At 36.8% G+C, this 23,845-nt stretch overlaps 1 protein-coding gene across 1 annotated transcript in view; it reads left to right on the forward strand.

The window, feature by feature from the left end:
• Window positions 1-59: 59 nt before the first annotated feature.
• ATG2B (autophagy related 2B) overlaps window positions 60-23,845 on the forward strand; it is a 77,235-nt gene continuing 53,449 nt past the window's right edge. Inside the window, exons 1-11 of the mRNA XM_073241889.1 lie at window positions 60-654; window positions 10,497-10,659; window positions 13,808-13,960; window positions 14,428-14,530; window positions 15,762-15,924; window positions 16,685-16,864; window positions 20,097-20,193; window positions 20,720-20,905; window positions 21,900-22,048; window positions 22,136-22,241; window positions 22,913-23,174. Of these exons, the coding sequence (XP_073097990.1) occupies window positions 493-654; window positions 10,497-10,659; window positions 13,808-13,960; window positions 14,428-14,530; window positions 15,762-15,924; window positions 16,685-16,864; window positions 20,097-20,193; window positions 20,720-20,905; window positions 21,900-22,048; window positions 22,136-22,241; window positions 22,913-23,174 (1,724 nt within the window). The 5' untranslated portion in view covers window positions 60-492. The remainder of the gene's footprint in view (window positions 655-10,496; window positions 10,660-13,807; window positions 13,961-14,427; window positions 14,531-15,761; window positions 15,925-16,684; window positions 16,865-20,096; window positions 20,194-20,719; window positions 20,906-21,899; window positions 22,049-22,135; window positions 22,242-22,912; window positions 23,175-23,845) is intronic.

A 23,845-nucleotide genomic window follows, 5' to 3' on the forward strand; every position in this document is an offset into this window, starting at 1 on the left:
CCCCCACCTCCCCAGTGTAGCGTCACTTCCGTCAGCGCCCGGTCGCGCGCAGCGAGTCCAGGTCTCGCGAACGCGCCCGGAGCGTCCCAAGAGCCGGGAGCGCGCCCAGCGCATGACAACGAATTCGCGGCGCGGCGCCCGTGGCTGTGTCCGCCTCCGCCTCAGCCCCTGCCGCCTCCCCGCGCGTTCTTTTGCATCCTCTCTCTGTGCCAACTAGGACGCCCTCGAAGTCCCGGGGCCTGGGGGCCACGGGGATTCCTCCGCGCCTTGTCCCCGCCAGGCCTAATCGCGAGCGATGGGGTCACTCTGAGGGACGCCTGGCGCTGAGCCGGCATGGAGGAGCCACCCCTCCTCGCTTAGGCCCCGCCGTGGCCTGGGGACTCCGGCCGCAGCCCGAGGCGCAGCCGCCGCGGCCTGGAGCTGGAGGCTGGGCCTCCGGGCCGGAGCCGCCGCCGCCCGCAGACCCCGCCGGCCCATCTGCCAGCCCTCATCATGCCTTGGCCGTTTTCAGAGTCCATCAAGAAGAGAGCCTGTCGGTACCTCCTGCAGAGGTACCTGGGCCACTTTCTGCAGGAGAAACTGAGCCTGGAGCAGCTCAGCCTGGACTTGTACCAGGGCACCGGGTCCCTCGCCCAGGTCCCCTTGGACAAATGGGTAAGAGCTGCTGGCTGCCAGCAGGGCGGGACTCGCTCCCCAATTCAGGGCGATTTGAACAGGTGTCATTCAACTGTTTGGCTCTAAGTGTGCTAGGGCTAGGGAAATGGGTTGAAGTGTTGTTTAATATGTTTCTAGCAAGTTTGCCACCCCAAATGACGTGCTCCGAAGACTTAACATTGGTCATGGAGTCTACACTGTGGCGATAAGTTGAGCCAGTGGTTTCGGGGCTGTGAAGTTGGCTGAAAGGCGTCCTTGGAAGGAGGTGACCAGGTGCTGCCTTTTAGGGTAGGAGGGGTCTCGAGGCTCTGTGGCAAACGAATTCATTTCATGGACACTCTGGAAAGATGAAGGATGAGGAGGACTTTCGAGGGTGTCAGAATTCCTAGTTATTCCTTTATTTTGGGTGCGCTACTCGCACACCGCAGTCTCTGTACAGCGTTTGCCATCTGGAGAAAGTTAGGTGAAGGCCTCCTCTGCCGGTTTGCCTGCTTTGCTTGATGACATGTTTACAAAGCCAGCCTGTGAATAATTGTGTGGCCCTAGTAGTGCTGTTTAATTATGCCTGTGTGCTTCACGTGACATCGTAAAAGCAAGTGTTGCAAAAGTGCTGAAGCTGCAATTTTCAAACCTTTAAAAACCTGTTTTCTACTTGTCATCCAGTGGTTGTGAGTTGATTGATTGTATCTTCCAGGTGCTTTATGTACAGGTAACTCACCACGTACAGTTGTACCTGCCATCTGTATGTTCAGCGCACAGTCTTCTTAAAGTGTATTCAGCCTTGAGTTTGGCAAGAACGGAGTGAGTGGCTTTCCCCTCCCCTCAACCGTCCGTATATTGCATTCGAGTTTGCTGTTTACAGTTGTACCATTGTAGGGTTTTAATTTTCTAAAGTAAGGAAATCATGAACATAGGTGACTTAGCTGTCATAGTTGTGGAAAACAAAAGGAAACTTTGTTTTCCTGACTTACCCTGTGTAAAAAGCTTTTTTTTTTCTACTAAGTAAAAATATTTCAACTCAGTAATGACTTTCTTAGCCATAGAAATCTGAAAAGCTCAAATTATGGTAATACCTTATGATGACCCTTAAGTTAGTTTGTGCTCGAGTTAATAAGCATATGATTTTATCAGTAAGTAAGTGACTTAAACTAGAGAGAGTATCCAGGATAGCGGAAGAGTCGTGGTTTGAGTAGCAGACCCAGTCCCATACCAGGCTGACCCAGGCTGTTGGAGTTAGCCAAGGGATATTGGATAATTCACCTGAGTTGAATAAACATTAATGGAATACACTCCATGCCAGGCACTGTGTCAGGTACTGTATTGCTATAATTCTTACCAAAAGATAGGGATTCTGATGGATATTTTTTAATTCAGTGACCCATAGGTCTATATTTTTGATACAGTTATTGAATAGGCTGTCTTGAAGGAGGAGGGTAGGATATTGTCTTGTGAGTTGAATGAATTAATGCATTATTCTTTGAAGACTTTGCATATTAAGCCTATAAGGTGGGTATTATTATTTACATGTTATAGATGGAGTTAAATAATTTGCCCCAAGTCACATAGCTAGCAAGCAATATAGTGAGAATTCAATCCTGTCTATTTCTTAAGTCCATTTCTTTATTAATCACATGGCTTCAAGCATAGGAAAGAGCAGTTAATGTTTATTGAGGATCTGTTTATTTCAGTTGCTGTGTTAGATGCTCCCATTTGTGTTGTTTTGTTTGTCATGGGAAATCAGAGGTGTTGCTATTTGAACTTACAGTTTGACTTCAGGATCATTAGCAGAATAATTTATTGTTAGATTTAATCTGAAGATTATGTTGTGTTCTGCTCCTTGAAGGTGAGGGATATGTCCAGTGAAAACACTAATGTTGAAGTATCCAGGAAACATTTGTTGCTTATTTATTAATTACAGTGAACTGTTTTGATGACTAAGATAAATCTTGACGTGACACTGGAAGTTCTGATTCCAAATTCACTGACTTTTTTTAAAAATCAAATTCACTGACTTTTGATGCTTGATTTTGAAGACTTTCATGACTGTAGAAAAGATACTTCACGAAGATTCACTGATCCAAATGGAAAAATCGCATCATTGGTGACATTATCATTTCTCAACCATCAGTTGTGCACAGGATTGTGCTGAAATTTGTTGTAATGTTCCCTTTTCCCTTAATATCAGTTATTCTAATTAATTGAAAGGTGTTGCTTTTTTATATATACATATAAAATTTAAAACCTATTTTTAAAAACTGTTTAGAGGGCTTTTAGATTGGTTGGGATAATCTTCCAGTGTTTTCAAACCTTCCATAACCCGTGTAGATAATGATTTTTTAAAAAGGCAGTATTTTTAAAAGACACTATTTCAGCAACAAAATCAAATAACAGTGGTAACATTTCCAAATACAATTTTTCAAAATGTTCTCCCCATAGTACAAGAATTCTTTGAAAAGCAATTATTTTCTCACTTATTATTAAAGTGATATCTTTACTTTGAAAAGATAAGGTGTGTTTTGTTTTTGGGAATATACCTGCTGGGTAGCATATACTGCTGATAGCCACCTGTCTTCAAATCAATGGTCTGCCTAATTAGAACTCTTCTCTTTGTGTAGAAGAAGATTGCTTGTTATCTTTAAATTCAACTTTTAAATATTTGGCCAAAGAAACCCCAGGAACTCAGAAGGTTATTGTCATTTTCCATCTTTTTACAAAGATTCTATTATTTAAAATTCTGTTTTATATAGAATGTATGCTTGAGTAAGTTTCAGTGTGCTGAAATGGAATATCCAACTGAGAGCATCACCCTTACCTCCTCTCCATTGTAGGACTCTCTAGCCTTCTCCTTCTACAAGTCTGATGTGTGGGTAGAGTGAGGGCTTCAATGCCCATTTTTATATTAACTATTAGTATAACTTCGAAGTATACAATGTGAAAAATTGGATATAGAATGTCTGAGTTTCTTCTCACATCCCTATCGCTCATCTGCTAAACTCTCAGGAATACATCCACTCTCCGTTGGAGATCACTACCTTACTGTGGCTGCAGCGGGAGGGAGGGATAGAGGCAAGGGGTTTGGAACTATTCCACAGTTAGAATGTGCTGTCTGATAAGTTCATGTTCTTTTTCTGTTGAACTGGTTGAAAATGCAAAGTGTTGAAAGATGAAAATACCGTTTGGGTAGGAGGCTGGATATGATAACTAATTTTTTCCCAACTCTTTATGGCTGTGACTTTATTCTTTTTTTTAATTGAGTTTTTTTTATTAATTGGTTCAATACATGTGGCACTATGAGGGGCCAGGGGATATAGCAGTGAAGGAGATGGACAAAGAACCTTTTCTCCCAGAAGTTCAGTATGTCCAGGAAGGTTAACATTTCGTTACACTGAAGCCTCTTAAATTTAATAATCTGCTTCTATTACCTTCTGCTTATACTGTATTGGTATATGTAATAAAATTATCTTAAGTTCAAGAAACATTGATTAATGGTTATTTGCCAAATGCTGTAGTAGAGACCAGCATAATAATTGAAAGCAAACAGGCCTTAAATATAAGAAAAACTCTCAGGTAATCTGTGTAGAACGTGTGTTTAAATTTAAACATTTAAATATAGTATCTGTAAGTATAAACATCTTAAGTTTAGGAATATTATATTGCAGCTTAGTGACAGTTTAAATTCTTGAACTGTTGACTCTTTCCATAACTATTTTTCCTTAACATTTACTGTATTTTTTCTTTTAATATTGTTCTTCAATGCTGTAATAAAACTTTCTGAACTGTTAAAAGTTTAAGGTAGCCACAAAATTGAGTAGTTCAGGTGCCTCTGCTTTTAGCTGGAGATTTACTCAAACACAAGGATATACTTACGTGGGCTAATGAGAGCATTGCCTGAGTTGATAACAGGGAATCAATATGGTCAGGTTGAGAATTTTGTCCTAGTCTTGTTCTGTAGTAACCCTGGGGTCACAGAGTGAGTCAATTTCTAAATACCTTATGATACAGTGTCCCGGCCCGCGGGACGAACGTGGAGTGTACGGGAGACGCCTGCAGAAATGAGACAAGCAAGAGACACAAAGAATGACCAGCAAGACAGGATGTCTGATCAAGCTGGCAAAGTTTATTGTTTACAGGCTCAATTTATGCAAGTAGCAAGTAAGGGGTGGGTCAGGAGATAACTGGACTTTAGGTGGCGCCGGGTCAGGAGATAACTGGACTTTAGGTGGCGCCGGTGGGGAGGTGCAGAAGGGTGATTGGGTCTTGGTAAGCGCTGACGGGAACAGAGGACCCGAAAGAGAAGCGGGGGGGGGGGGGGGGGGTTCGCCATTTTCGGGGCGGGGGAGGTGTTTCTTGCTTAACAAAGGACAGAAAAGGCACATGCTGTGAGGTAGCCTAACCACTAACTCTAACTTAGAAATGCAAATGTTGCTAGGTAAATTAACCCCTAGCTCTAACCGAGGAGTTCACTAAATGTGCCTCTTAGTGATAGGGGAAAACTTGTTTCTAACGTGTGGATGGGTTCATTGTTGCTGACTTTATAGGAAAGATTTCCAGCTGATTTTACAGGAAAGATTTTTACTCAAAACGTTGCCTTTGTCTTAAGGCTCCTGTGACCGAATCTGCTTAAAGGCCCACAGATTTGCTCCCAACAATACAGGATATGGAGATTTTGCCCAACTGCATTTCAGACTGTAAATAAGTCTTGTTAAACATTTAAATATAATATCTGTAAGTATAAACATCTTAAGTTTAGGAATATTATATTGCAGCTTAGTGACAGTTTAAATTCTTGAACTGTTGACTCTTTCCATAACTATTTTTCCTTAACATTTACTGTATTTTTTCTTTTAATATTGTTCTTCAATGCTGTAATAAAACTTTCTGAACTGTTAAAAGTTTAAGGTAGCCACAAAATTGAGACAAACAAGAACTTGGTGTTTATTGAACAGATAATTTTATCAAATTCAGTTTCCTAGATGGTTGTCTAATGATGACAGATCCCCATGTAACAGACTGTCATTGCCTATATGCAGTTTAAAGCACTTCAGTATATTTTTAATTGTATGTTTTTATTATATAATATATACTCATTGCAAAAAATCAAACTACAGAAATACAGATGAAAAAAACATGCATAAATATATAAAGTATGAAGTAATAGCCCTTATTCCCATCTCTCCCAGAGATGATAATATGGAACAAAAATTCCAGCCTTTTAATTATGGATATGAAATAAGCAGTTCTGGACTTACTTTCTTGGTCTTATATGATGGGCCTTTTTTTAGGGTCAAACATTCTAAGTTTTTCTTTTAAAATTAATGAGAATAAATGTGAAAAATGCAAGTAGAGGGATGAATCTTGCATAATAGCTTGAGGTGCTCAGTTGGTGGTGAAATGGGAAATGATAGAAAATAAGGTTGGCAACCTCCCCCACCAACTAGGGGTAGGGACCTTGTGGGAGAGGAAAGGAGGAAATTGAGATTGGGGTGAGAAAAGTTTTAACATACTGATTTTGAGGGGACTTTGAAACATCTAGATAGAGTTGCTCAGCAGGCAGTGGGAGCTACAAAGAATTGGAGTTGGAAGAGATGAGATACAGATTTGGGAGTTACAGGATATATGGCTCAAAATGCATGGGGAATATGTAGAAACATATTTGAGGAACAAAAAAGGCTGAAGACGAAATTGAGGTGAAGAGCAACATTATTTTAAGTGGTAAAGTATTGGAAGAAAGAGTGTGAAGAGTGTTACGGAAACCAAGGAAAGCTGGGATTTCAAAAAGAGAAGTGTTAAATAAGATGAGAACTCAAGGAAGATGAGGGCTGAACATTGCTCATTGTATTTGTCGGTTCATCACCCATTCAGAGCAGTTTCACAGTTGCTGAGGGTTAGAAGGCAGGTAGTAGTTTGTGTTTTGAGCAAGAGAAAGGAGGTTGATGACTAGCGGGGACATGGAGTCTAGGGTCTGTTAGTTTGCTTTTGAAGATAATAGTAACCATTTATTAAGCACCTTCCATGTCATATCCTGTATGGGGTACTTTAATGTTTATTTTCTTTGCTCTAAGTTGGGTGCTACCATTATCTGTTTTTACCGCAATTGTAGGTAACTTACTGAGGCTTAGTATTAGCACAGCAAGATTTCAGACCTTTCTTTCTGTCTCCTGTATTTTTTTGTGTACCATACTGTCTCAAAAGATCCATTAGCAGCACTGGGTTCACCTTGCAAGTTTGCTAACGTGGACTTCTAGGCCCCTCACTGTAGATTCTAGTTCTAAAGACCCAAGAATATGCATTTTTTAAAAAGCATCCTAGGAGATTCTGATGCATGTGCCCCTTGACTGCATTTTGAAAAACGCTGGTACTAAAGGCATTGAGAATTTTTCCATTTAGTTATAAAAGCTTTTTCTACAAGTCTCCTCCTAAGCTCAAGTACTACATTTTTGAAAATTAACATGTTAGCACATGATTTTGTTTAGCCTCCTGCAAAATATTCCATTTTGAAAATGTTTTTTCTTTTTTACAGTTTTGTTTCTGCAGTGATTAATTGAAGACCTTTTGCAAGTTCCTTTTCAGTTGCTGTATCTGTAAAATGGGCTTAAAAAACCTAATTCAGAGGGCTAGTGTGACAATTTATGCAGTAATGTAGGCATAATATAGTATAGTATGATGTCCTGAATGCACTAAGTATTAAATGTTAATTGGTCTAAATCATTTCTTACAAATTGTTATGTTCTATTTTTCTTTTTGAATTTTGATGCCTTCCTTTAAACTAATAAGGATGTATTCTTTTCCTAGTTGGTCTTATGGGTAAGTATTAAAAGAAACATATAACTTAAGTTTGCTTTTCTTTGTACTGTCAAGCACACCTTGAATTCCTAATGGTGCTCATCATTGTGCTAGGTAGGGACTGTGGAAGATAAAGAACAACAGTCTAATTTACAAAGTGTTTCTTCATACCAGGAACTGTTGGTGGCTTTACATGTTATTTCATTTATGCTCACACTAACCCTATGAAATAGGTACTATCCCTATTTTATGGATGTGGAAATTGAGACTCAGAAGTTAAGAACTTGTCCAAAGCTCCCCAGCTAGTAAATGCCTGAGCTGGGACCTGAACACATGCTCTATTTTAATAGTGTTCTTCAAACATGTTTGCCTAATTTTCTCTTAAAATTTTGAAAAAGCTACTGTATTCCTTGTGCATTTTAAAACTGACTTAACATTTTTTAAATTACAAATTGAGGAAGTTGTAGAGGATAATTTTTGTTTGTTTTGTTGATATAAAAATAAAATTTTTTTTTACTCACTAGGATCTAAATAGCCACCAATTGTACATTCAGAAATGCTTGAGCAAGCCCTTCATTAATAGTTGGAACTTTAATATTGTATCTTTTCCACTGAGCTCATATGTGCATCCTACTTTCTCTGCATAGTTTTATCACAATTTGTATATTTTATGTTGAAGTCTTATTGATCATGCCATCATTTCTCTACAATAAAAACAAGGAACTAAATTGAAATTGATCATATTAAAAATTTCCTGTTACCATTAAGCTTTCTTTTATACTAAATGAATGTTTTGTAGTGTAACATTTTAATTCCTTTAATGATCTCTTAACTTTTTTAATGGTTTTCTTGGTGGTTGCTCTAGGGCTTACTGTACTGATTTTATCAGTATCACCTTCAGATAATCATTAGGTTTTAAGTTGTTGAAATTTTTCTTCTGGATTGTGTCATTACAATTTTTGTAAGTGTGCTGTTGATTAAAACAATGTAAATATGTTATACATTTGAATAATTAAATATAAAAACTTCCATTGGAAATTTATTTCTTAATGATATGGGTGTGTCGTTTCATCTTCCCTCAGTTCATGTATCCATAGATTACATATACATACAATTAGAGTTTGATAGGGCTCAGCATAAATCTCAGTCTAAATTTTTAATATAAGCTTAAGAAATGCTGATGCCATAAATAAGTAAATGAGAACTGAAGGGCTTTTGCCCTGTTGGTATCACTTAGTTGTTTGAATTTTTTTGAGTGTCAGGCTAAGTATATGCATAAGATAGGAAAGGACCAGAAAAATTACTGGTGGCCCTGCTTGAAGATTTTTATACCAGAGGCAGTGCGTAAGGAAGAATTCAGGAGGGGAAAAAGGTCATCTGTTTTGGCTGAGTGAGAACAGGAGATTGGACAAGGGAATGTGGGAAGGGAGACCCACTGTGATGCCACTGCTGTAGATACTCTTCTCGGGAAGGTCAATTTTAAGAAAGAGTATATTTAGAGATTGAGGATCTGGATGTTTATCCCTTGAAACCGTCTGTGCCCATGTACTCTAAGAAGGTTGTAGGCTTACACAAACACCAATATGCAGAAAGCCTTTTAAAGTAGTAACCTCCAATGATAAAACATGAACCAGTGTTCAAGCGTTAGGTTTGTACACAAAGATTTATGACATTACCATCCTTACACAGCATAGCATGCAGGAAGTACCTTACCTATCAGTCGCCATTTGGTAAATATTTGTTATTCTGATGCATTTGGTTTTCTGTTAACGATTTATTTCCATTGTGTCTTACCACAGTCTGGTTTGCCTTACCACTCCACTGAAATTCCTCTCGGTGGGATCGCCAGTACCCTAAAGATCACTAAATACAGTGGACGTTTAAACATCTTAACTTCTAGTTAGCTTTTGTTACATTTGACCAGTCTTCTCTTTATATTGTCTCTTCCACAGTTTTCTGGGATATGAGGCTCTCTTGATTTTCCTTCCACCTGTTTACTTTGCAGGTTCTTCTTTCTTAACCTTTTTCTTAAATGTTGATGTTTATCAGGATTCTGTCCTAGCCTCTTATTTTTATTCTATGTAAGTCCCCAAAGGCCATCCCTCCTCACCCTGTAGCTTCATTTACCCTCTCCATTTCTAATGCCTTTCTGTATTTCTGGCCCAGATGACTCTCAAACTCTAGACCAGCCCCTCCTAGACATCTTCATCTAGATATCTGCTTAAATGTACTCTCTGAAACTGAACTCCTTATCTCCCCCTGACCTGCTTCTCTACACACCACTGTTTAAGCAGTTGCTCAAGCCAGCAACCTGGGAGTCATTCTTCATTCTTTCTTTTCTTTACCTGGCACAATGCCAGTTAATTCTACTTCCTGATGTATTACAAAAATCCGTTCTCTTCTAACTGTCCTCAGTGTCACTATTCTTGCCAAACGATTCTCTAACTTTTCTTACTCATAACAGCCTTTCTGCCAGAGTTTTGCTTTCCTCCAATACATGCTCCATGACAGCAGGAGTGGCCCACTAAAAGTCCTACTCTCCTCCTAGTATCCTTGCTTGAAATCATTCAATGGCTTCACTTTGCCCTTGAGACAAATGAGACTCTTCAGTATGAATTGCAACGCTCTTTAGATTCCACTCTCCCTTTCCTAGGCAGCTGTGTCTCTGGCTCATCACTCTGGTCCCCTACACTAAAGCCTAAAGCAGCTTTTCTTTATCAGATAACTCCTTCATCTCAAATATTTGTGTTCGCACTCTTTGACTTAACGCTTTCTTTGAATTCTTCCACATTCTATTTTCTCTGCCTGGCCCACTTTGCCTGGTTAACTCCTCCACCTCTGGTCTCGGTTTCCCATAGCGTTTCCTCAGTTGCATGTGTCTTTCCTGGTAAGCTATCTTGTGAGCTTAGGGAGGACCAGGGATCGTATCTTGGTTTCTGCTTTCTTTATCCTTAGTGCCTGACACATACATGAGCATATTCAACATTTTTGAGTAAGTTAATAATTTTGAGTTCTTGTTCTTGTTTTGATTTCAAAATCCATTTGGTTTTTCTCTTTAGTGTCTCAATGAGATCCTGGAGTCAGCAGATGCGCCTTTAGAAGTCACTGAAGGATTCATACAGTCAATTTCTCTGTCAGTTCCATGGGGCTCCTTGCTACAGGATAATTGTGCACTGGAAGTGAAAGGGTTAGAAATGGTCTTCCGCCCTAGACCTCGCCTAGGTAGGTGTGTTATGTGTTTTCTGTTGTATGTGTTTCTATTTTTACTCATCAGAGATTGGGAAAGTAACCTCATTACATTAACTTCAGTATTTAATTTATTACTTAGGATTGCATATGTGAAATTTTCCAAAGATAAAATTAGGACTTGGGTCTTGTAAGGTGTATGTGACTGTACCCTTAGAGTTATTTCTTTTCCTGTTTACCCCTGGGAACTTTAGTATTAGATGACTTGGTTTAATTTTTGTTTACCACTTATCTAAAGTGACTTGTGTTTTAAAGATCCAGAGTATTGTGCTAGAAAGCAAGGGAGTACTCAAAGATAGATGGAGAAGTGTTAAAAGGACACAGGATTGGGCTTGAGGGGGCTCTTGTTGGCCAAATCTGGGAAAACTCGAGTAACAGAATAATGACAATGATGCATTATAACACTCTAAGAAGAAAGCCCCAACTCTATCTTGATACAAATAAATAAATATGTAAGGGGGATAGAGAGAAGGGAAAGCTCTTCATTGCATTAGAATACCTACTAATAAACATAGAAAAAAAATCAAGTTTTCAGCCACTCTATAGTAAAAATTGATACAAATGAGAGTTATCAATGAATGATAATACCATTTGGTGAAAGGTCTTTGGGGAGTTTGATATTAGATGGTATCAAAATACCTCCCACTGATTACATATTGTTTACAAAAGGAAAAAAGTTTCTTTCACAGCAGAGAAAATTGACAGTCACTATGATAACAGTGATTCAGCCTCATCAGTAGTGGGTCATGTGTGTGTCCTGATGTGATGGATTAAGAAGGACATGACATCACTTATGTACTGTGTACTGTTCCTGCTTAAAGTGCTTTATCCGAGTTAAAGTAGAAGGAAGCAGACAAATCCAAAAGAAGGGAAATTCTATAAATTTAACTAGTTGGTACTCTTAAAAAATATCAGTATCATGAAACACAAGACAGGTGGAGGAACTTTTCAGATTAAAGGAAACTAAAGATGTGAATAATTGCAATTTATATTCCTGGTTTTCTCTATGAAAGGTTACTGGGGCATACGAGGAAATTTGAGTATGGAATACATATAGGATAGATGATGTGTCAGTGTGATATTTCTGGGGGTGCTAATGGTAATGAGCTTTTGCAGAATGTTCTTGTTCTTAGGAGTTACAACGTGTTGCAGTATTTAGGCATGAGTGTTATGTCTGCAAATTTACCTTTAAATAGTTTGGCAAAAGTGTGAGAGAGTGTATGTATTTTTGTGTGTATGTGCATGGAATCTTTGTGAATCTAGGTTAAGGGTATTGCTCATTGTACTATTCTTTCACCTCTCTCTTGGGATTGAAAATTTTCAGAAGGAAACCTTGGGAGGGAAACATTTTAAAGCCATAGTAAGTCATTGTTTACAAGTATTCTGAGTGTGGTACTTTTAATTACGTATGTGTTTTTCTGATCTATCAAACCTGTAGGAAGTGCTTCCTTGCATACCAGATACTATTCTAACTGCTTTACAAATATTATCTTCACAACGGCTCTTTGCAATAGATACTTTTTATAATCTCCATTTTACAGAACAGGGAATTGAAGCACAGATAAGTTTAAAAGCTTGTCCAAGGTCATAACTAGCCAAGTGCAGAAGATGGGATCTGAACCCAGGCAGTCTAGTGTGTGTGCGTGTGTGTGTGTTGTAAACCCATATAGTCATGATGGTAAGTCATCTTAAATTCATCTTAAATTCTGCTCTCAGTGACAAGTGATGTTTGCAAACATATACTGGAAGAATTATAATCCTACTACTATCTGAAACACCAAGGTTTAAATTATGTTTACTAGAATTATAGCACCTATATTTTTTTATTGATGATAATTGACATACAATATCCTATTAGTTTCAGGTGTACAAAATCCAGTCACTGCCTGTCACCATGCAAAGTTATTTCAGTATTATTCACTGTTTCCTATGCTGTGTATTAAATCCACATGACTTATTTATTTTATAACTGCGAGTTTGTACTTCCTAATCACCTTCACCTACTTCAGCCGCCTAACCTCTCCCCAGTCATGGCACCTGTATTTTGAAAATTTAATCTGCATATGGAATAATAATCCTTAATAATCCTCTTTAATAATCTGGTATTTAATAAGAATATCTTTTAAGCATGATGAGTAGATACAATACTTTCCTATGGGAAGTTAAATATTTTTCCCTTACTTTACAAGCATTCTATTAAAAGAAATTATTTTAAATTCCATTTTGGAAGGCAGTAGTTCTGGCAATCTCTTTCAATTTGGTTTGAATAATTTAAGGAAGTATTCCCTCATCAAGGGAGATCTGGAAAGGACTTTTCATAGTTCCTTCATCTAAAGATGCTCTTCTGTGTTATCTACATTTATACTAACCTAGTCAGCTGCCTAGGTCAGCTGCTGTCCCTATCAGATTTCCTATTATTTCCCTGAGCTTTAGAAGAGTTAACCTCTTCTCTTAGCTGTCAAAATATTTTCTGTTGACATTTAGTAGTTGCCTACTAATTCTTCTTAATCATATCTCATTTCCTCCCCTATATTGTAGGCTCTCTGAGGGCAGAATTGGTAATTTTTAATTTTTTCTATCTCCTACAGCTAGGTCGTTTAACTATGGCCTGTAAGCCTATCTGATTTGTCACCTGTTTTTGTAATAAATTTTTATTGAAACACCACCATTACCCATTCATTTATTCATTCTTTCTGGCCTCTTCTGCACTAGAGTGAGGCATTTGAGTAGTCATGATAGAGACCATATGGCCAACAAGAGAGAAAATATTCATTGTCTGACACTTTACAGAAAAAGTCTGTTGACTCTTGCTCTACAGTGTTTTGAATAGTACTGTGCATTGATAAATACCTGCCGAGTACTTGTTGAAAGAATACATGAAGTAATGTTTGGCATGTAGTGAGAACACATGTCTCTGGACATTTTTCAATGGTCTTTTTTTCTTAGTTATTGCAAGGGGACATTTCAATCTCAAGTAATTTCTAGAATATTGTATCCCTTGGTAACAATATGATGTTAAATATCTTGTGGGTTAAGAATTTACGTATTTGAAATGTGCTGTTTTAAGAAATGGCTTTGTTTTAACTATGAGAAATTGTTTAGGATGAATCTATATTTTCTGCAGCAACCGGTACTGAGCCTATGTATTGGTCAAGTCTCATGACCAGCAGTATGCAGTTGGCAAAAGAATGTCTTAGCCAGAAACTAACAGATGAACAAGGAGAAGGATCCCAGCCTTTTGAAGGACTTGAAAAGTTTGCTGAAACCATTGAAACAGGTTTGGTGTTATTGAGTATTTTTAAAAATTTTAGATTTTATTTAATTATTTAGTACTCAATTTAGTAAGCCTCGTATAAGAAAAATCCACTGGAGTGATTTTTCAAAGGATTACTGTTCTCAATTCAGAACTTTAGAATTGAAGTTATTTTAAATACTAAATTTTATTTCATGTTCTTTGTACCCTAGTTTCTCCTTTTCTTTTATTCTTGTATAATGAGGGGATTAGAATTCAACAGATGGTCCTAGTCATTGATCCATGTGTCTGTTGACATATAACATGGCCAAATGTTTAGTAAGGCAAAATATTTATTATAAAACTCAGGATTTGGGGATTTTTAGGCAAAGAAATTCAGCTTTTTTATTTTGTAAATTCTGATTAAACTAATTTAGTATTTATTCCTTTCATTAGAAGTTTTTATTTAGTATACATACGGTCTCATGTTGATGGTTACCTGTTTACTCTAGTATTAAGAAGAGTAAAAGTCACGTTTATAGACACTGTCTTGAGAATTGAACATGTGCCAGAAAATTCCAAAACTGGAACTGCACTTGAAATTCGAATAGAAAGGTAAGACTTCTTAATATCTGAAAACAACCCTATTCGTTTCCTTTATAAGTAATAAAATCTAACTCTCTCATTAGATTTCACGATGCTTTTTGGAGATTAGAGGTGATGATATTAAATTAATAGATTTCCTAATTTCAAAGTAAAATGCTGCTTTCCAAATTATGTTCTAATACCATTATTGAAAATTAAAAGGACCAGTTGGATGTAACTATATATAGTTCTATGTTAAATTCAACACAAATAATTCCTTTTTAGTTAATATCAAATTAAAATAATATTTGAGTGGTGCAAATTTGAGGCACTTCTGTTGGAGTTTTTCATAGGAGCAATGCCTACTTAGGCATGTGTCCTTAATGTGAAAGGCCTTTTTGCTTTCCTGTGCTTAATCTAAATGCTGCTTTAGTGAGAAAGCCTAAGATTACTATTTTTTGTGTATTTTTTTTGAGGATTATGTGAGGCATTTTAAGGTCAATATGTGCCATAATGATTTACTTACAAATATATTAACACATCACTTAGTTTTCTAGATATGCACACTTGGAGGCCCCATAAATATACCTCTAAAAGAGGGACTGATTTACAAATATACTCCGAGTGTTGATTTGAGGTAGTGACTGCTCATCTGTGTCTTCATGGCATATGAACTACCAACAGAAATAAGCAGCATGAAGTATGTACACTGAGCATCAGTGACACTTTGTGTATGGATCTGTTGGGGGCCTCTACTAAATTTTAAGCAGATACATTATGGTTTCTGTTTTTCACAGAAAGTGAAGCAGGTTTTGTTAACAGATCTTTGAGACTGGCTTACATTACCTTATATGGTATATTAAAAATATCTAAAATCTTATGCACTTAGAACTATATTCTGTATTTTGTTTAAACTGAGATTAGTCATAAGAACTCTTAGACTAATTATAAGAACTCCAGTGGTATCTTTTATGCCAGACTTGTTACTTGGAACCCAATGCTGCCTTACTGTTATCAAGGAATCTTTGTGAGGGAGTACAAGAATTGTTTCCCCAAGTTTAGGAGCCTTATAAAGTTACCCTCCTTTGGGTTAAGGTCTCTTCATGAAAACATTTACGGAAGTAAAGTGTGGTAATACTGACCCACATTACAGGCATGTGCCAACACCTGCTGCATTTTAAAAGCTCTGTGCATTTCTTCTGGTTGTCAGTAGGCTTTCCTAGGTATTTTATGCAGTGCTCTTTTTGTTGGTGATGTCCAGGACCATGTACTGTGATGAAACTGCTGATGAACCCTCAGGAATCAATGTACACCAGCCCTCAGCTTTTGCTCACAAGTCTCTTCAGCTCTCTGGAGTGTCTCTTTTCTGGGATGAGTTTTCTGCATCAGCAAAATCTTCCCCAGTGTGTTCAACTGCACCAGCGGTACGAAAAACAAAAACCAGAAAACTGAAAATGAATTCATACAGTTTTAAAAGGTTTAAGTGAGGGCTATTGTATTTTGTTAGGATATACAATATGTGTTAATGAATTTCTGTCTGATCTGGAAGTTCACACAAATTTTCAGTAATGGGGATGTATATTTTCAGAGACTTTTAAAATACTCATAATTAGTCCCTTTCATACCAATGCTGTATATTAATTTGATAGAGAAGCATTGGATACTATGTCTTGGGGGAAAATGGTATATAAACATATTATGTTTTTTTAACAGCAAAAATAGGAAATCAAGCATTTACCTTACATAATGAATATATTGCTGAAAATTTATCTTACCAACCATTGTATAAAGCTTTCAGAAGCTTTATAATTAAGGAACTCTGCTATTCCTTTTTAAGAATAGAGGGTCCTTTTCTAAGTCAGACTTCTATAATTTACTTTTGACATAATTTTGCAAATCAGATTTTCTTATAGAGTGTAATTAAGTTTTCTTACTGCTATAATTTGAGCAGATACTTGTTTTCTTCATAATATCTTTTTCCACAATTTTCCTTTACTACCAGAGTACTATGCTAATATACTGCTGTGTTTCATGCTAGCTCCAAGATATTGGCTTATCCATTTTTGCATAATACAATTTTGTATGTCAAGTGTTCTCTTTAGGTTGACATTTGTATTTTACATTTCAGTTTATTTATGCTAAAGTGTTTTGAAGAATTACTTTGTTCTTATTGCACTATTGTAGGAATCTGAGCCGAAGCTGTCACCTAGCTGGAATCCCAAAATTGTTTATGAGCCACACCCACAACTAACTAGAAATTTACCAGAGGTAGCACCCTCTGACCCAGTGCAGATTGGAGGGCTAATTGGTAGGTTGGAGTTGAGTCTCACACTGAAACAGAATGAAGTACTTCCTGGAGCAAAGGTGAGTATTTTATTTTCTATAGCAAAAAACAAAACTACAAGTGTCCTTTAATCTCTGCATTGACCCAATGATTGGTTACTTTAGATTATGCTGTAGCTGGGGTGCCTGCTGCCCTTGAGTCGGCAGTTTTAATCTGAGCAGGCTCTCTGTCCTTGGGTCACGAAGTCATGTGGGGCTGTGGTGCCCTTTTGCTTCAGCTTGGGTTTTAGCGCTGCCTCCTGCACTCATTTCCCAGTATTCTGGCAGTTCAAAAACATTCATTAGTTGAGAGATAACTAGGAATTCATTAAAGAATCTTTCTATCATAAAATTAAATGTTTTAAAGAGAAAAGATTTGGAAAACAAGAAGTTGACTATAGAAGATGTTTAATTATATGTATGTAAAAATGTCCATCTCTTCTAGAATGACTTTTTGTAGTTGCATACTGTTTATGAAAAGAGATTGTTTTATGATGTCTCATAGCTTGGAGAAGATGCTATAATAAAGACAGCTGCACTTGTTTCTTAAGGAACAATATTGAACAGTCTGCTGGAGAATCAGGGAACTTGGCATTTATTTAGTCAGTTAAAGACGTATTTGTCAAGTGTTATTTTCAGACTTTGAAAATCGATTTTCTATATAATCTCTATAAAAATGTAGTTTAAATTAAGATAGCAGGATTTATTCATTGTCTTTTATTCACTGATCTAACTAATACATGTTCAAGTGACTACTGTATGCCAGGCCTTGTGCAAGTTCTTGGGACAGATGCGGAGATGAGTGGAATACAGTCTTTACCTTAATGAAAGATATAATAAGGGTATAGAAATTGCTGTGGGAACAGAGAGGAAGGAGCCACTGAGTGCATGTGAATGTGCATAAAAAGGTTTTCAGAGGATTAAAGGTTCCCAGGAGTCCTTTCCTGGATCGGAATGGCTGACTAGAGTTGGAGGGGGGTTCTTACCGATTACCCCCCTCCTCTTGGTCCACTGCTCCACTTCAGATGGCATGGAATCCTCTCACCAGGTCTTAATGCTCTTCATAAAATAACGTGATGGGATGGTTAATGGAGCAGAAAGCCCTAGGTATGTGTAAACACTGTGGGGAATCCCTTCGGTGGGAACATCCTTGGGAAACTAGTACACCCATGCCTCTGGGTTTGCTACATCTCTAAGGAAGAATCACAGCAATAACTTTTATAGTAGTGTTTTGATAAATTATAGTCTTCAACATTTGTATGTTTGATCTTTGTGCATACCCAAACTTTTGCACATTATATATTGATTTGTATGAATGCCTTTTAGGTGTTACTTCTGGACATCTGTGTATATTAGGTGACAGGTGAACGTATGGAACTAGTGCATGGTGGCATTGTTGCCTGCCAGGGTTTGATATTTGGAGATACTACTGTCCTGGTGTATGTGGTAATTTTTGTGTAACAATTGGAGTGTTTGAGTATGTTTTCTCTTACTTAATGAAAATGAGTGCTAAATAGGAAAATAAAAGTTCTGGATAGTAGCATTGAGAAGCATAAATTGCATACACTTAATGCTGTATGGACAGAGATGGCATTGGTTGGGAGTGCTTCAAGCGACAGTCTTCCGTTCTTTCCTGTATTCATTAGATGTAAATTTTTCAACTTTGGGTTCAAAATGTTATGGAATATTTCATGTGTTTTTTAGTTCTCTGAACTAGTACCCATCTCAAAAAGTACTTAAGTCCGCTGTTTCACATATTCAGTTTTAGCATGGTTTTAGGAATGCATTGTATGCAAGAATAGGGGCCTGCCTATGTTGAATTCACAGACATTGTGTTTCAATTACTGTGTTACACTGAGTTTGAAATTTGTTTAGTTTTTACATTTCATCTTTTATATTTTCAGAAGAAAGCAATATACACTTTTTTCTATGTATGCCAAACTCAGAACATGCTAATGATATTTCTATGAAAATTAGAAATGAAACTCTTGGTTGTTCATTCTAGGAAAGGTCATAAGTTATTTTTCAATACTAAGAAGTTAAAAAACAATTAAAAAATTTGGTATATAACCAGAAATAGATTTTCCTATTTTCCCCAGCCTCAACTCCTTGCTGAATCATGGCTTGTGATGTCAGCAGTCAGTAAGGAGGCCCATAAAACAAGTCCTCTGTGGGCAGACGAGAGAGCGTGCATGCCATGGGAGAAGTGAGGGCTCTCCATCGGGTCAGCCGAAGTTAAAATCCTGGCTCTGGATCTGTTAGGTGGCTTTGTGGAAGTCACTTAATCTTTGTGAGCCTGTTTCCTCATCTGTAAAGCAGGAAAAGAATGAGAGGAAATACAGTAAAAGCAGTTAACATAGTGCCCCAATAGTAACAAAAAAAAGAGATAATTATTATTGGAGAATGTATTATATTCTTAGATCATGGACATGTCTTATAGTGACTGTGTAGTGTATTTTATCTTTTGTTTTTAGCATAGGAAGAAATTTTTCTCCTGGGAAGATATTTTCCAAATATAAACATGTTTTATTAATTGGATCATTTAAAAATGGCCAAGTAGTGTGATAATAATTAGTATTAGAACAAGAGGGAGTGAATGAAAAGTAAAGCAGGTGTATTCAGCATTTTAGAATGTGATATAGAAAATGAAGTAATTGCTTTTGTCAGAATATACTCCCCAGGAATCAGGATGCGAGTGGGATGGGAAAAATGGATGGAGTTGGAAAAGAGAAGGGAAGTCCACATGAGCGCTCTTTACCATTGGCATTTCTGCTGTGTCTTACACTCCGTGCCCAGTGGAGAGCGGGCTTTGTGAGACGCAGTGAGCACGTAGAGGGGCACGCTGTTGGCAGAGAATGCCCTTACTTGCTCTGTTAAGGAGTGTTACCCATGAGCAAACTAAAGACAGCCAACTTGATTTCGTTTGAATCAAGCTTTAAGATTATGATTTGGGTCTTTTGAAATCATGGTGGGAGTGAATACTGTACTACTGCTATCTTAATATTCTTTCTTGGAGACTGTGTCTTAAAGCCTCCTCAAATCCCTTAAGTACTCAGAAAACTTAAAGAGACGAAAAGTATGACATTGGACTTGCGAACATAGAATTTCTCAGGAGGATTTTCCCTCTTAGGATGAGTTTGGTGGCCTTTAGGTCTTTTCATTTAGACTGAGAATAAGTAGAGAGAGTCTTAGGAGGCTAAATAATCATTATCCATCTCACCTGAGAGTTGTGGTGATGAAGTTATATTCATCTGGAATTTTTTTTTCCCCGAAGTTGGATATTGATGGACAGATAGACTCTATTCATCTATTCCTGTCGCCAAGGCAGGTGCACTTACTTTTGGACATGTTAGCAGCAATTGCCGGACCAGGCAAGTATAACTGTGTTGTTATTTTTAATTATGTAAAACTTCTTAGTTAAAATATACAATATGCATATAGGAAATCCTGTTATTATAGAGGAATGTGTGAAATTAAATATGTATTGTAAATAAGAATCTTAAATAGTTAAATTTGATGGGATCTTTCAAAGTGTGCTACTGTGGCACAAACTGGCATTCAGATCATTTGTGTCACACATTCTTTTTCAAAATTGACTAATGCATTGGTTGGGAATAGTACTTCCTACAACTGAGAAAGTACTATTCTTGAACACAGTAAATAGTACACATTTAAAAATACTTTTAGTGACTTTACTATCAAAGGTAAGATTTTGTGATTCCTAGCGAGCTGCTTAAATCTATTGCTTAGATCTCTGATTAATGTTAAATAGAGGTGGGCTTGTTCTGTCTGTGGTATTGAGTTGCTGTTAGTATTGGATAAGTGGGTTTTGAGGGAGAAGTGATGAATTGACTCCAAGTTTAATTACTGTTTTTCTTTCCTTTTGTATACTTTTAGAAAATTCTAGCAAAATAGGGTTAGCTAATAAAGATAGAAAAAATCGACCCATGCAGCAGGAAGACGAATATCGAATTCAGATGGAATTAAACCGGTATTATTTGAGAAAAGATTCCCTTACTGTGGGTGTATCTTCAGAGCAAAGCTTTTATGAGACAGAAACGGCTCGTACACCTTCTAGCCGTGGTAAGCAACTCAAAAAGTTAACACCAGAATCATGTGTTATCATCATAAAATAAACTAAAACTTTGGCTGCTATGAAATAGAATTTAGTAATGAAGGAACAAAAGATCTATGCTGTAAGAAATTCTTAAATTCATAAGTCGACCTCACTATATAGTATTACAGCCCTGTGCTGGCATGTGTGTGCTAAGAAACTTCCTTTGATTGTGTAGTTTTGTTTTGTAAATCATGATTTATTTTAAGGGAAGTTAATTTACAAAAATGTAGATTTATACAAAAGATAAATTGCAGGTAATTATTCACATTTTGTCAAATTCTTATGTGCTTCCATAACGATTTACAGTCGATTCTTTTAAATAGGAACCTTTCTCTATTAATCTATCAGTTATATATAAAAGTAATCTTTACCCAGTTTACTTGGCATTTACAGGTGTTTCATAATGTATAAGTACTAATACCATAAATGATAATCATTAAGCATGGAATATCAAACTACATAAAAAATATAAAGTGTACTAAGAAATTTAGGCCATAACAGACCTCATTTGCATAAGGGTAAAACAGTCTCCAGAAAGAATAAGTGAAATGTAAATAGAATTCTAAATAACATATTCAGCTTTAAGAAAAAGTAGCTTTATTCATATGAAACCAGAGATTGAAAGATACTTATAAACTTTTAAAGTCTGAATTTTAACTCCTAAATTGTCATATGACATTTAAAAATATACCATGTAATACTGCACATCATATATTGAAAAAAATTTCACCAGTAGGATAGTGTAACCTTGTATTAACCTACATTCAGGTGAGCTTTTGTTAACGCTGTTTATAACTTGAACCCAAATCAGTGACCTTGTTGGAAGTAATATAAATTTTAGGGCATCACTGTATTTCAGATAATCTGAAGGAAGGAAGTTATATTAATGTAAATTACCTTACTTTAAAAACCTGAATTGCTGGAGTTATAATACTACTGACAAAGCTTAATTCTCTCCAGAAGAAGAAGTTTTCTTCTCCATGGCTGATATGGACATGTCCCATAGTGTCTCTTCTCTCCCACCCCTTGGTGACCCTCCGCACATGGACCTTGAGTTGTCTTTAACTAGTACATACACCCCAGCAGGATCTCCGTTAAGTACGACTGTGGTAAAGTATTATCTTTGTTCTGTTCTTGAAAAGTTGCTTTTAAAATCCATGACTTTATTCATGCACTTTAAAAAAATTCCTTTATAGCTCCAGCCAGCATGGGGAGATTTCCTTGATCAGCATAAAGAACAGCCAGTGAGAGGGTCAGCATTGCCATCCAGCCTAGTTCACCCGGCACCTTTACAAAAGACTGGTGAGCAGTGTAAGACAGTTGTTGATAGTTTCCACTGGAATTTAAACAAATTGTAAAAATAAGAAAAATTTCTTTTTAAAAAATACATTCTGCTGCTTCTGCTTCATAAAATTTCTTTTTGTTCTAGGCCTTTTAATAAAGTTTAAAAAGAATATGAAGCATTGATGGACAATTCACTGTGGAGTGTTTTAGAATAGTTGCTCATTCATTGTATTCTTTGCATATTTAAATATCTAAATATTTTTAGTAAAAAGTACACTGTAAGTTTTATTATTGCTGCTTAGGAGTCTCAAACAACCATCTGGTTTTTGTTTCGCTACTTATACTTTCCTTGAAAGAGAATCTCAGGTTTCTTTTCAGTAAAATTTAATTGACATAGACACAAGGCTTAAAGGAAAATTTGGTGAATAACTTCTGGTTAATCTCTGGCTTTCCAATACAGTTTTATTAATGCAAAAGCTTGTTCATATATTTCCTTTTGAAGTATCAAGGATCCTGGATATAAAATGCAGAAAGCTAATAGTTTATCTTGCCCGTTTTGTATCATTCAAACTGTTGTGTGATAACCTTTTCTTAAAATAGTACATGAGTACATGTTTTATCATTTTGATAGAATGAATTGTTTATAAGTGTTAAATTTTATGTGTATGATTTTAACACCTGTATTTCAGCTCTCCCATCCAGATCTGTTTCATTGGATGAATCCAGGCCTGAACTTATTTTTAGACTGGCGGTGGGAACTTTTTCCATTTCTGTGCTTCATGTTGATCCTTTATCTCCGCCTGAAACGTCATTGAACCTTAATCCATTGACACCTATGGCCATAGCTTTCTTTGCTTGTATAGAAAAGATTGATCCAGCAAGATTTTCAACAGATGACTTTAAGTCTTTCCGAGCAGTATTTGCCGAAGCTTGCTCACATGATCACCTTAGGTAAACTCTCCCATACTTATTAATGATCCTTGAAAAAGAACCAAGTGTGGACTTCTGTGTCCATCTACCTACCTATCTCCATTTGTTTTTGTAATTTACATCTTATTTGTGAATGAGTGGAATGAATGAGGTTTTCTTAACAATGCTGCAAAGATGTTTACCATATAATCTCTCATTCAGGTTATTTGGCATATCAAACAATTCAAATATAAGATCAAGATAATCTGGTATATTCTATATTTAGCTCCTTGCCCTGCTCTTACCAGATTTCTCTGACCACATTTTACCATTATCCCCACTGACATTAAAATCATAAAAATAGTTCTTGTTTTCACTGGCTTACCAGAGATAGCAGTAGGTGGAAAAAATAGAATCAATTAATGAGGAAGGACTTGGAGGTGATCCATATGCCACTGGCCATGGGGCGGGAAATGACACTAGGGCTGATCCTGAGCTTGGACACTACGTTTTCAACATCTGCATAAAAAGTGAAAGCTGTCCAAATAGCCAATGATCTTTTCATGGTTGAATCTTAATAGATGAGGGTATAATTAAATTTGTCAATGTATTGTTAATATGCAAATACTATTTATTTTAACATAAAAGTGACCTATAAATTGTCTAGTCATGTTATTCTATACAGTGGTTTAGACACCTATATTAATATTTAT

This window comes from Manis javanica, chromosome 8 (assembly GCF_040802235.1).
Source record: "Manis javanica isolate MJ-LG chromosome 8, MJ_LKY, whole genome shotgun sequence".
In the NCBI taxonomy this organism is placed as follows: Eukaryota; Metazoa; Chordata; class Mammalia; order Pholidota; family Manidae; genus Manis; species Manis javanica.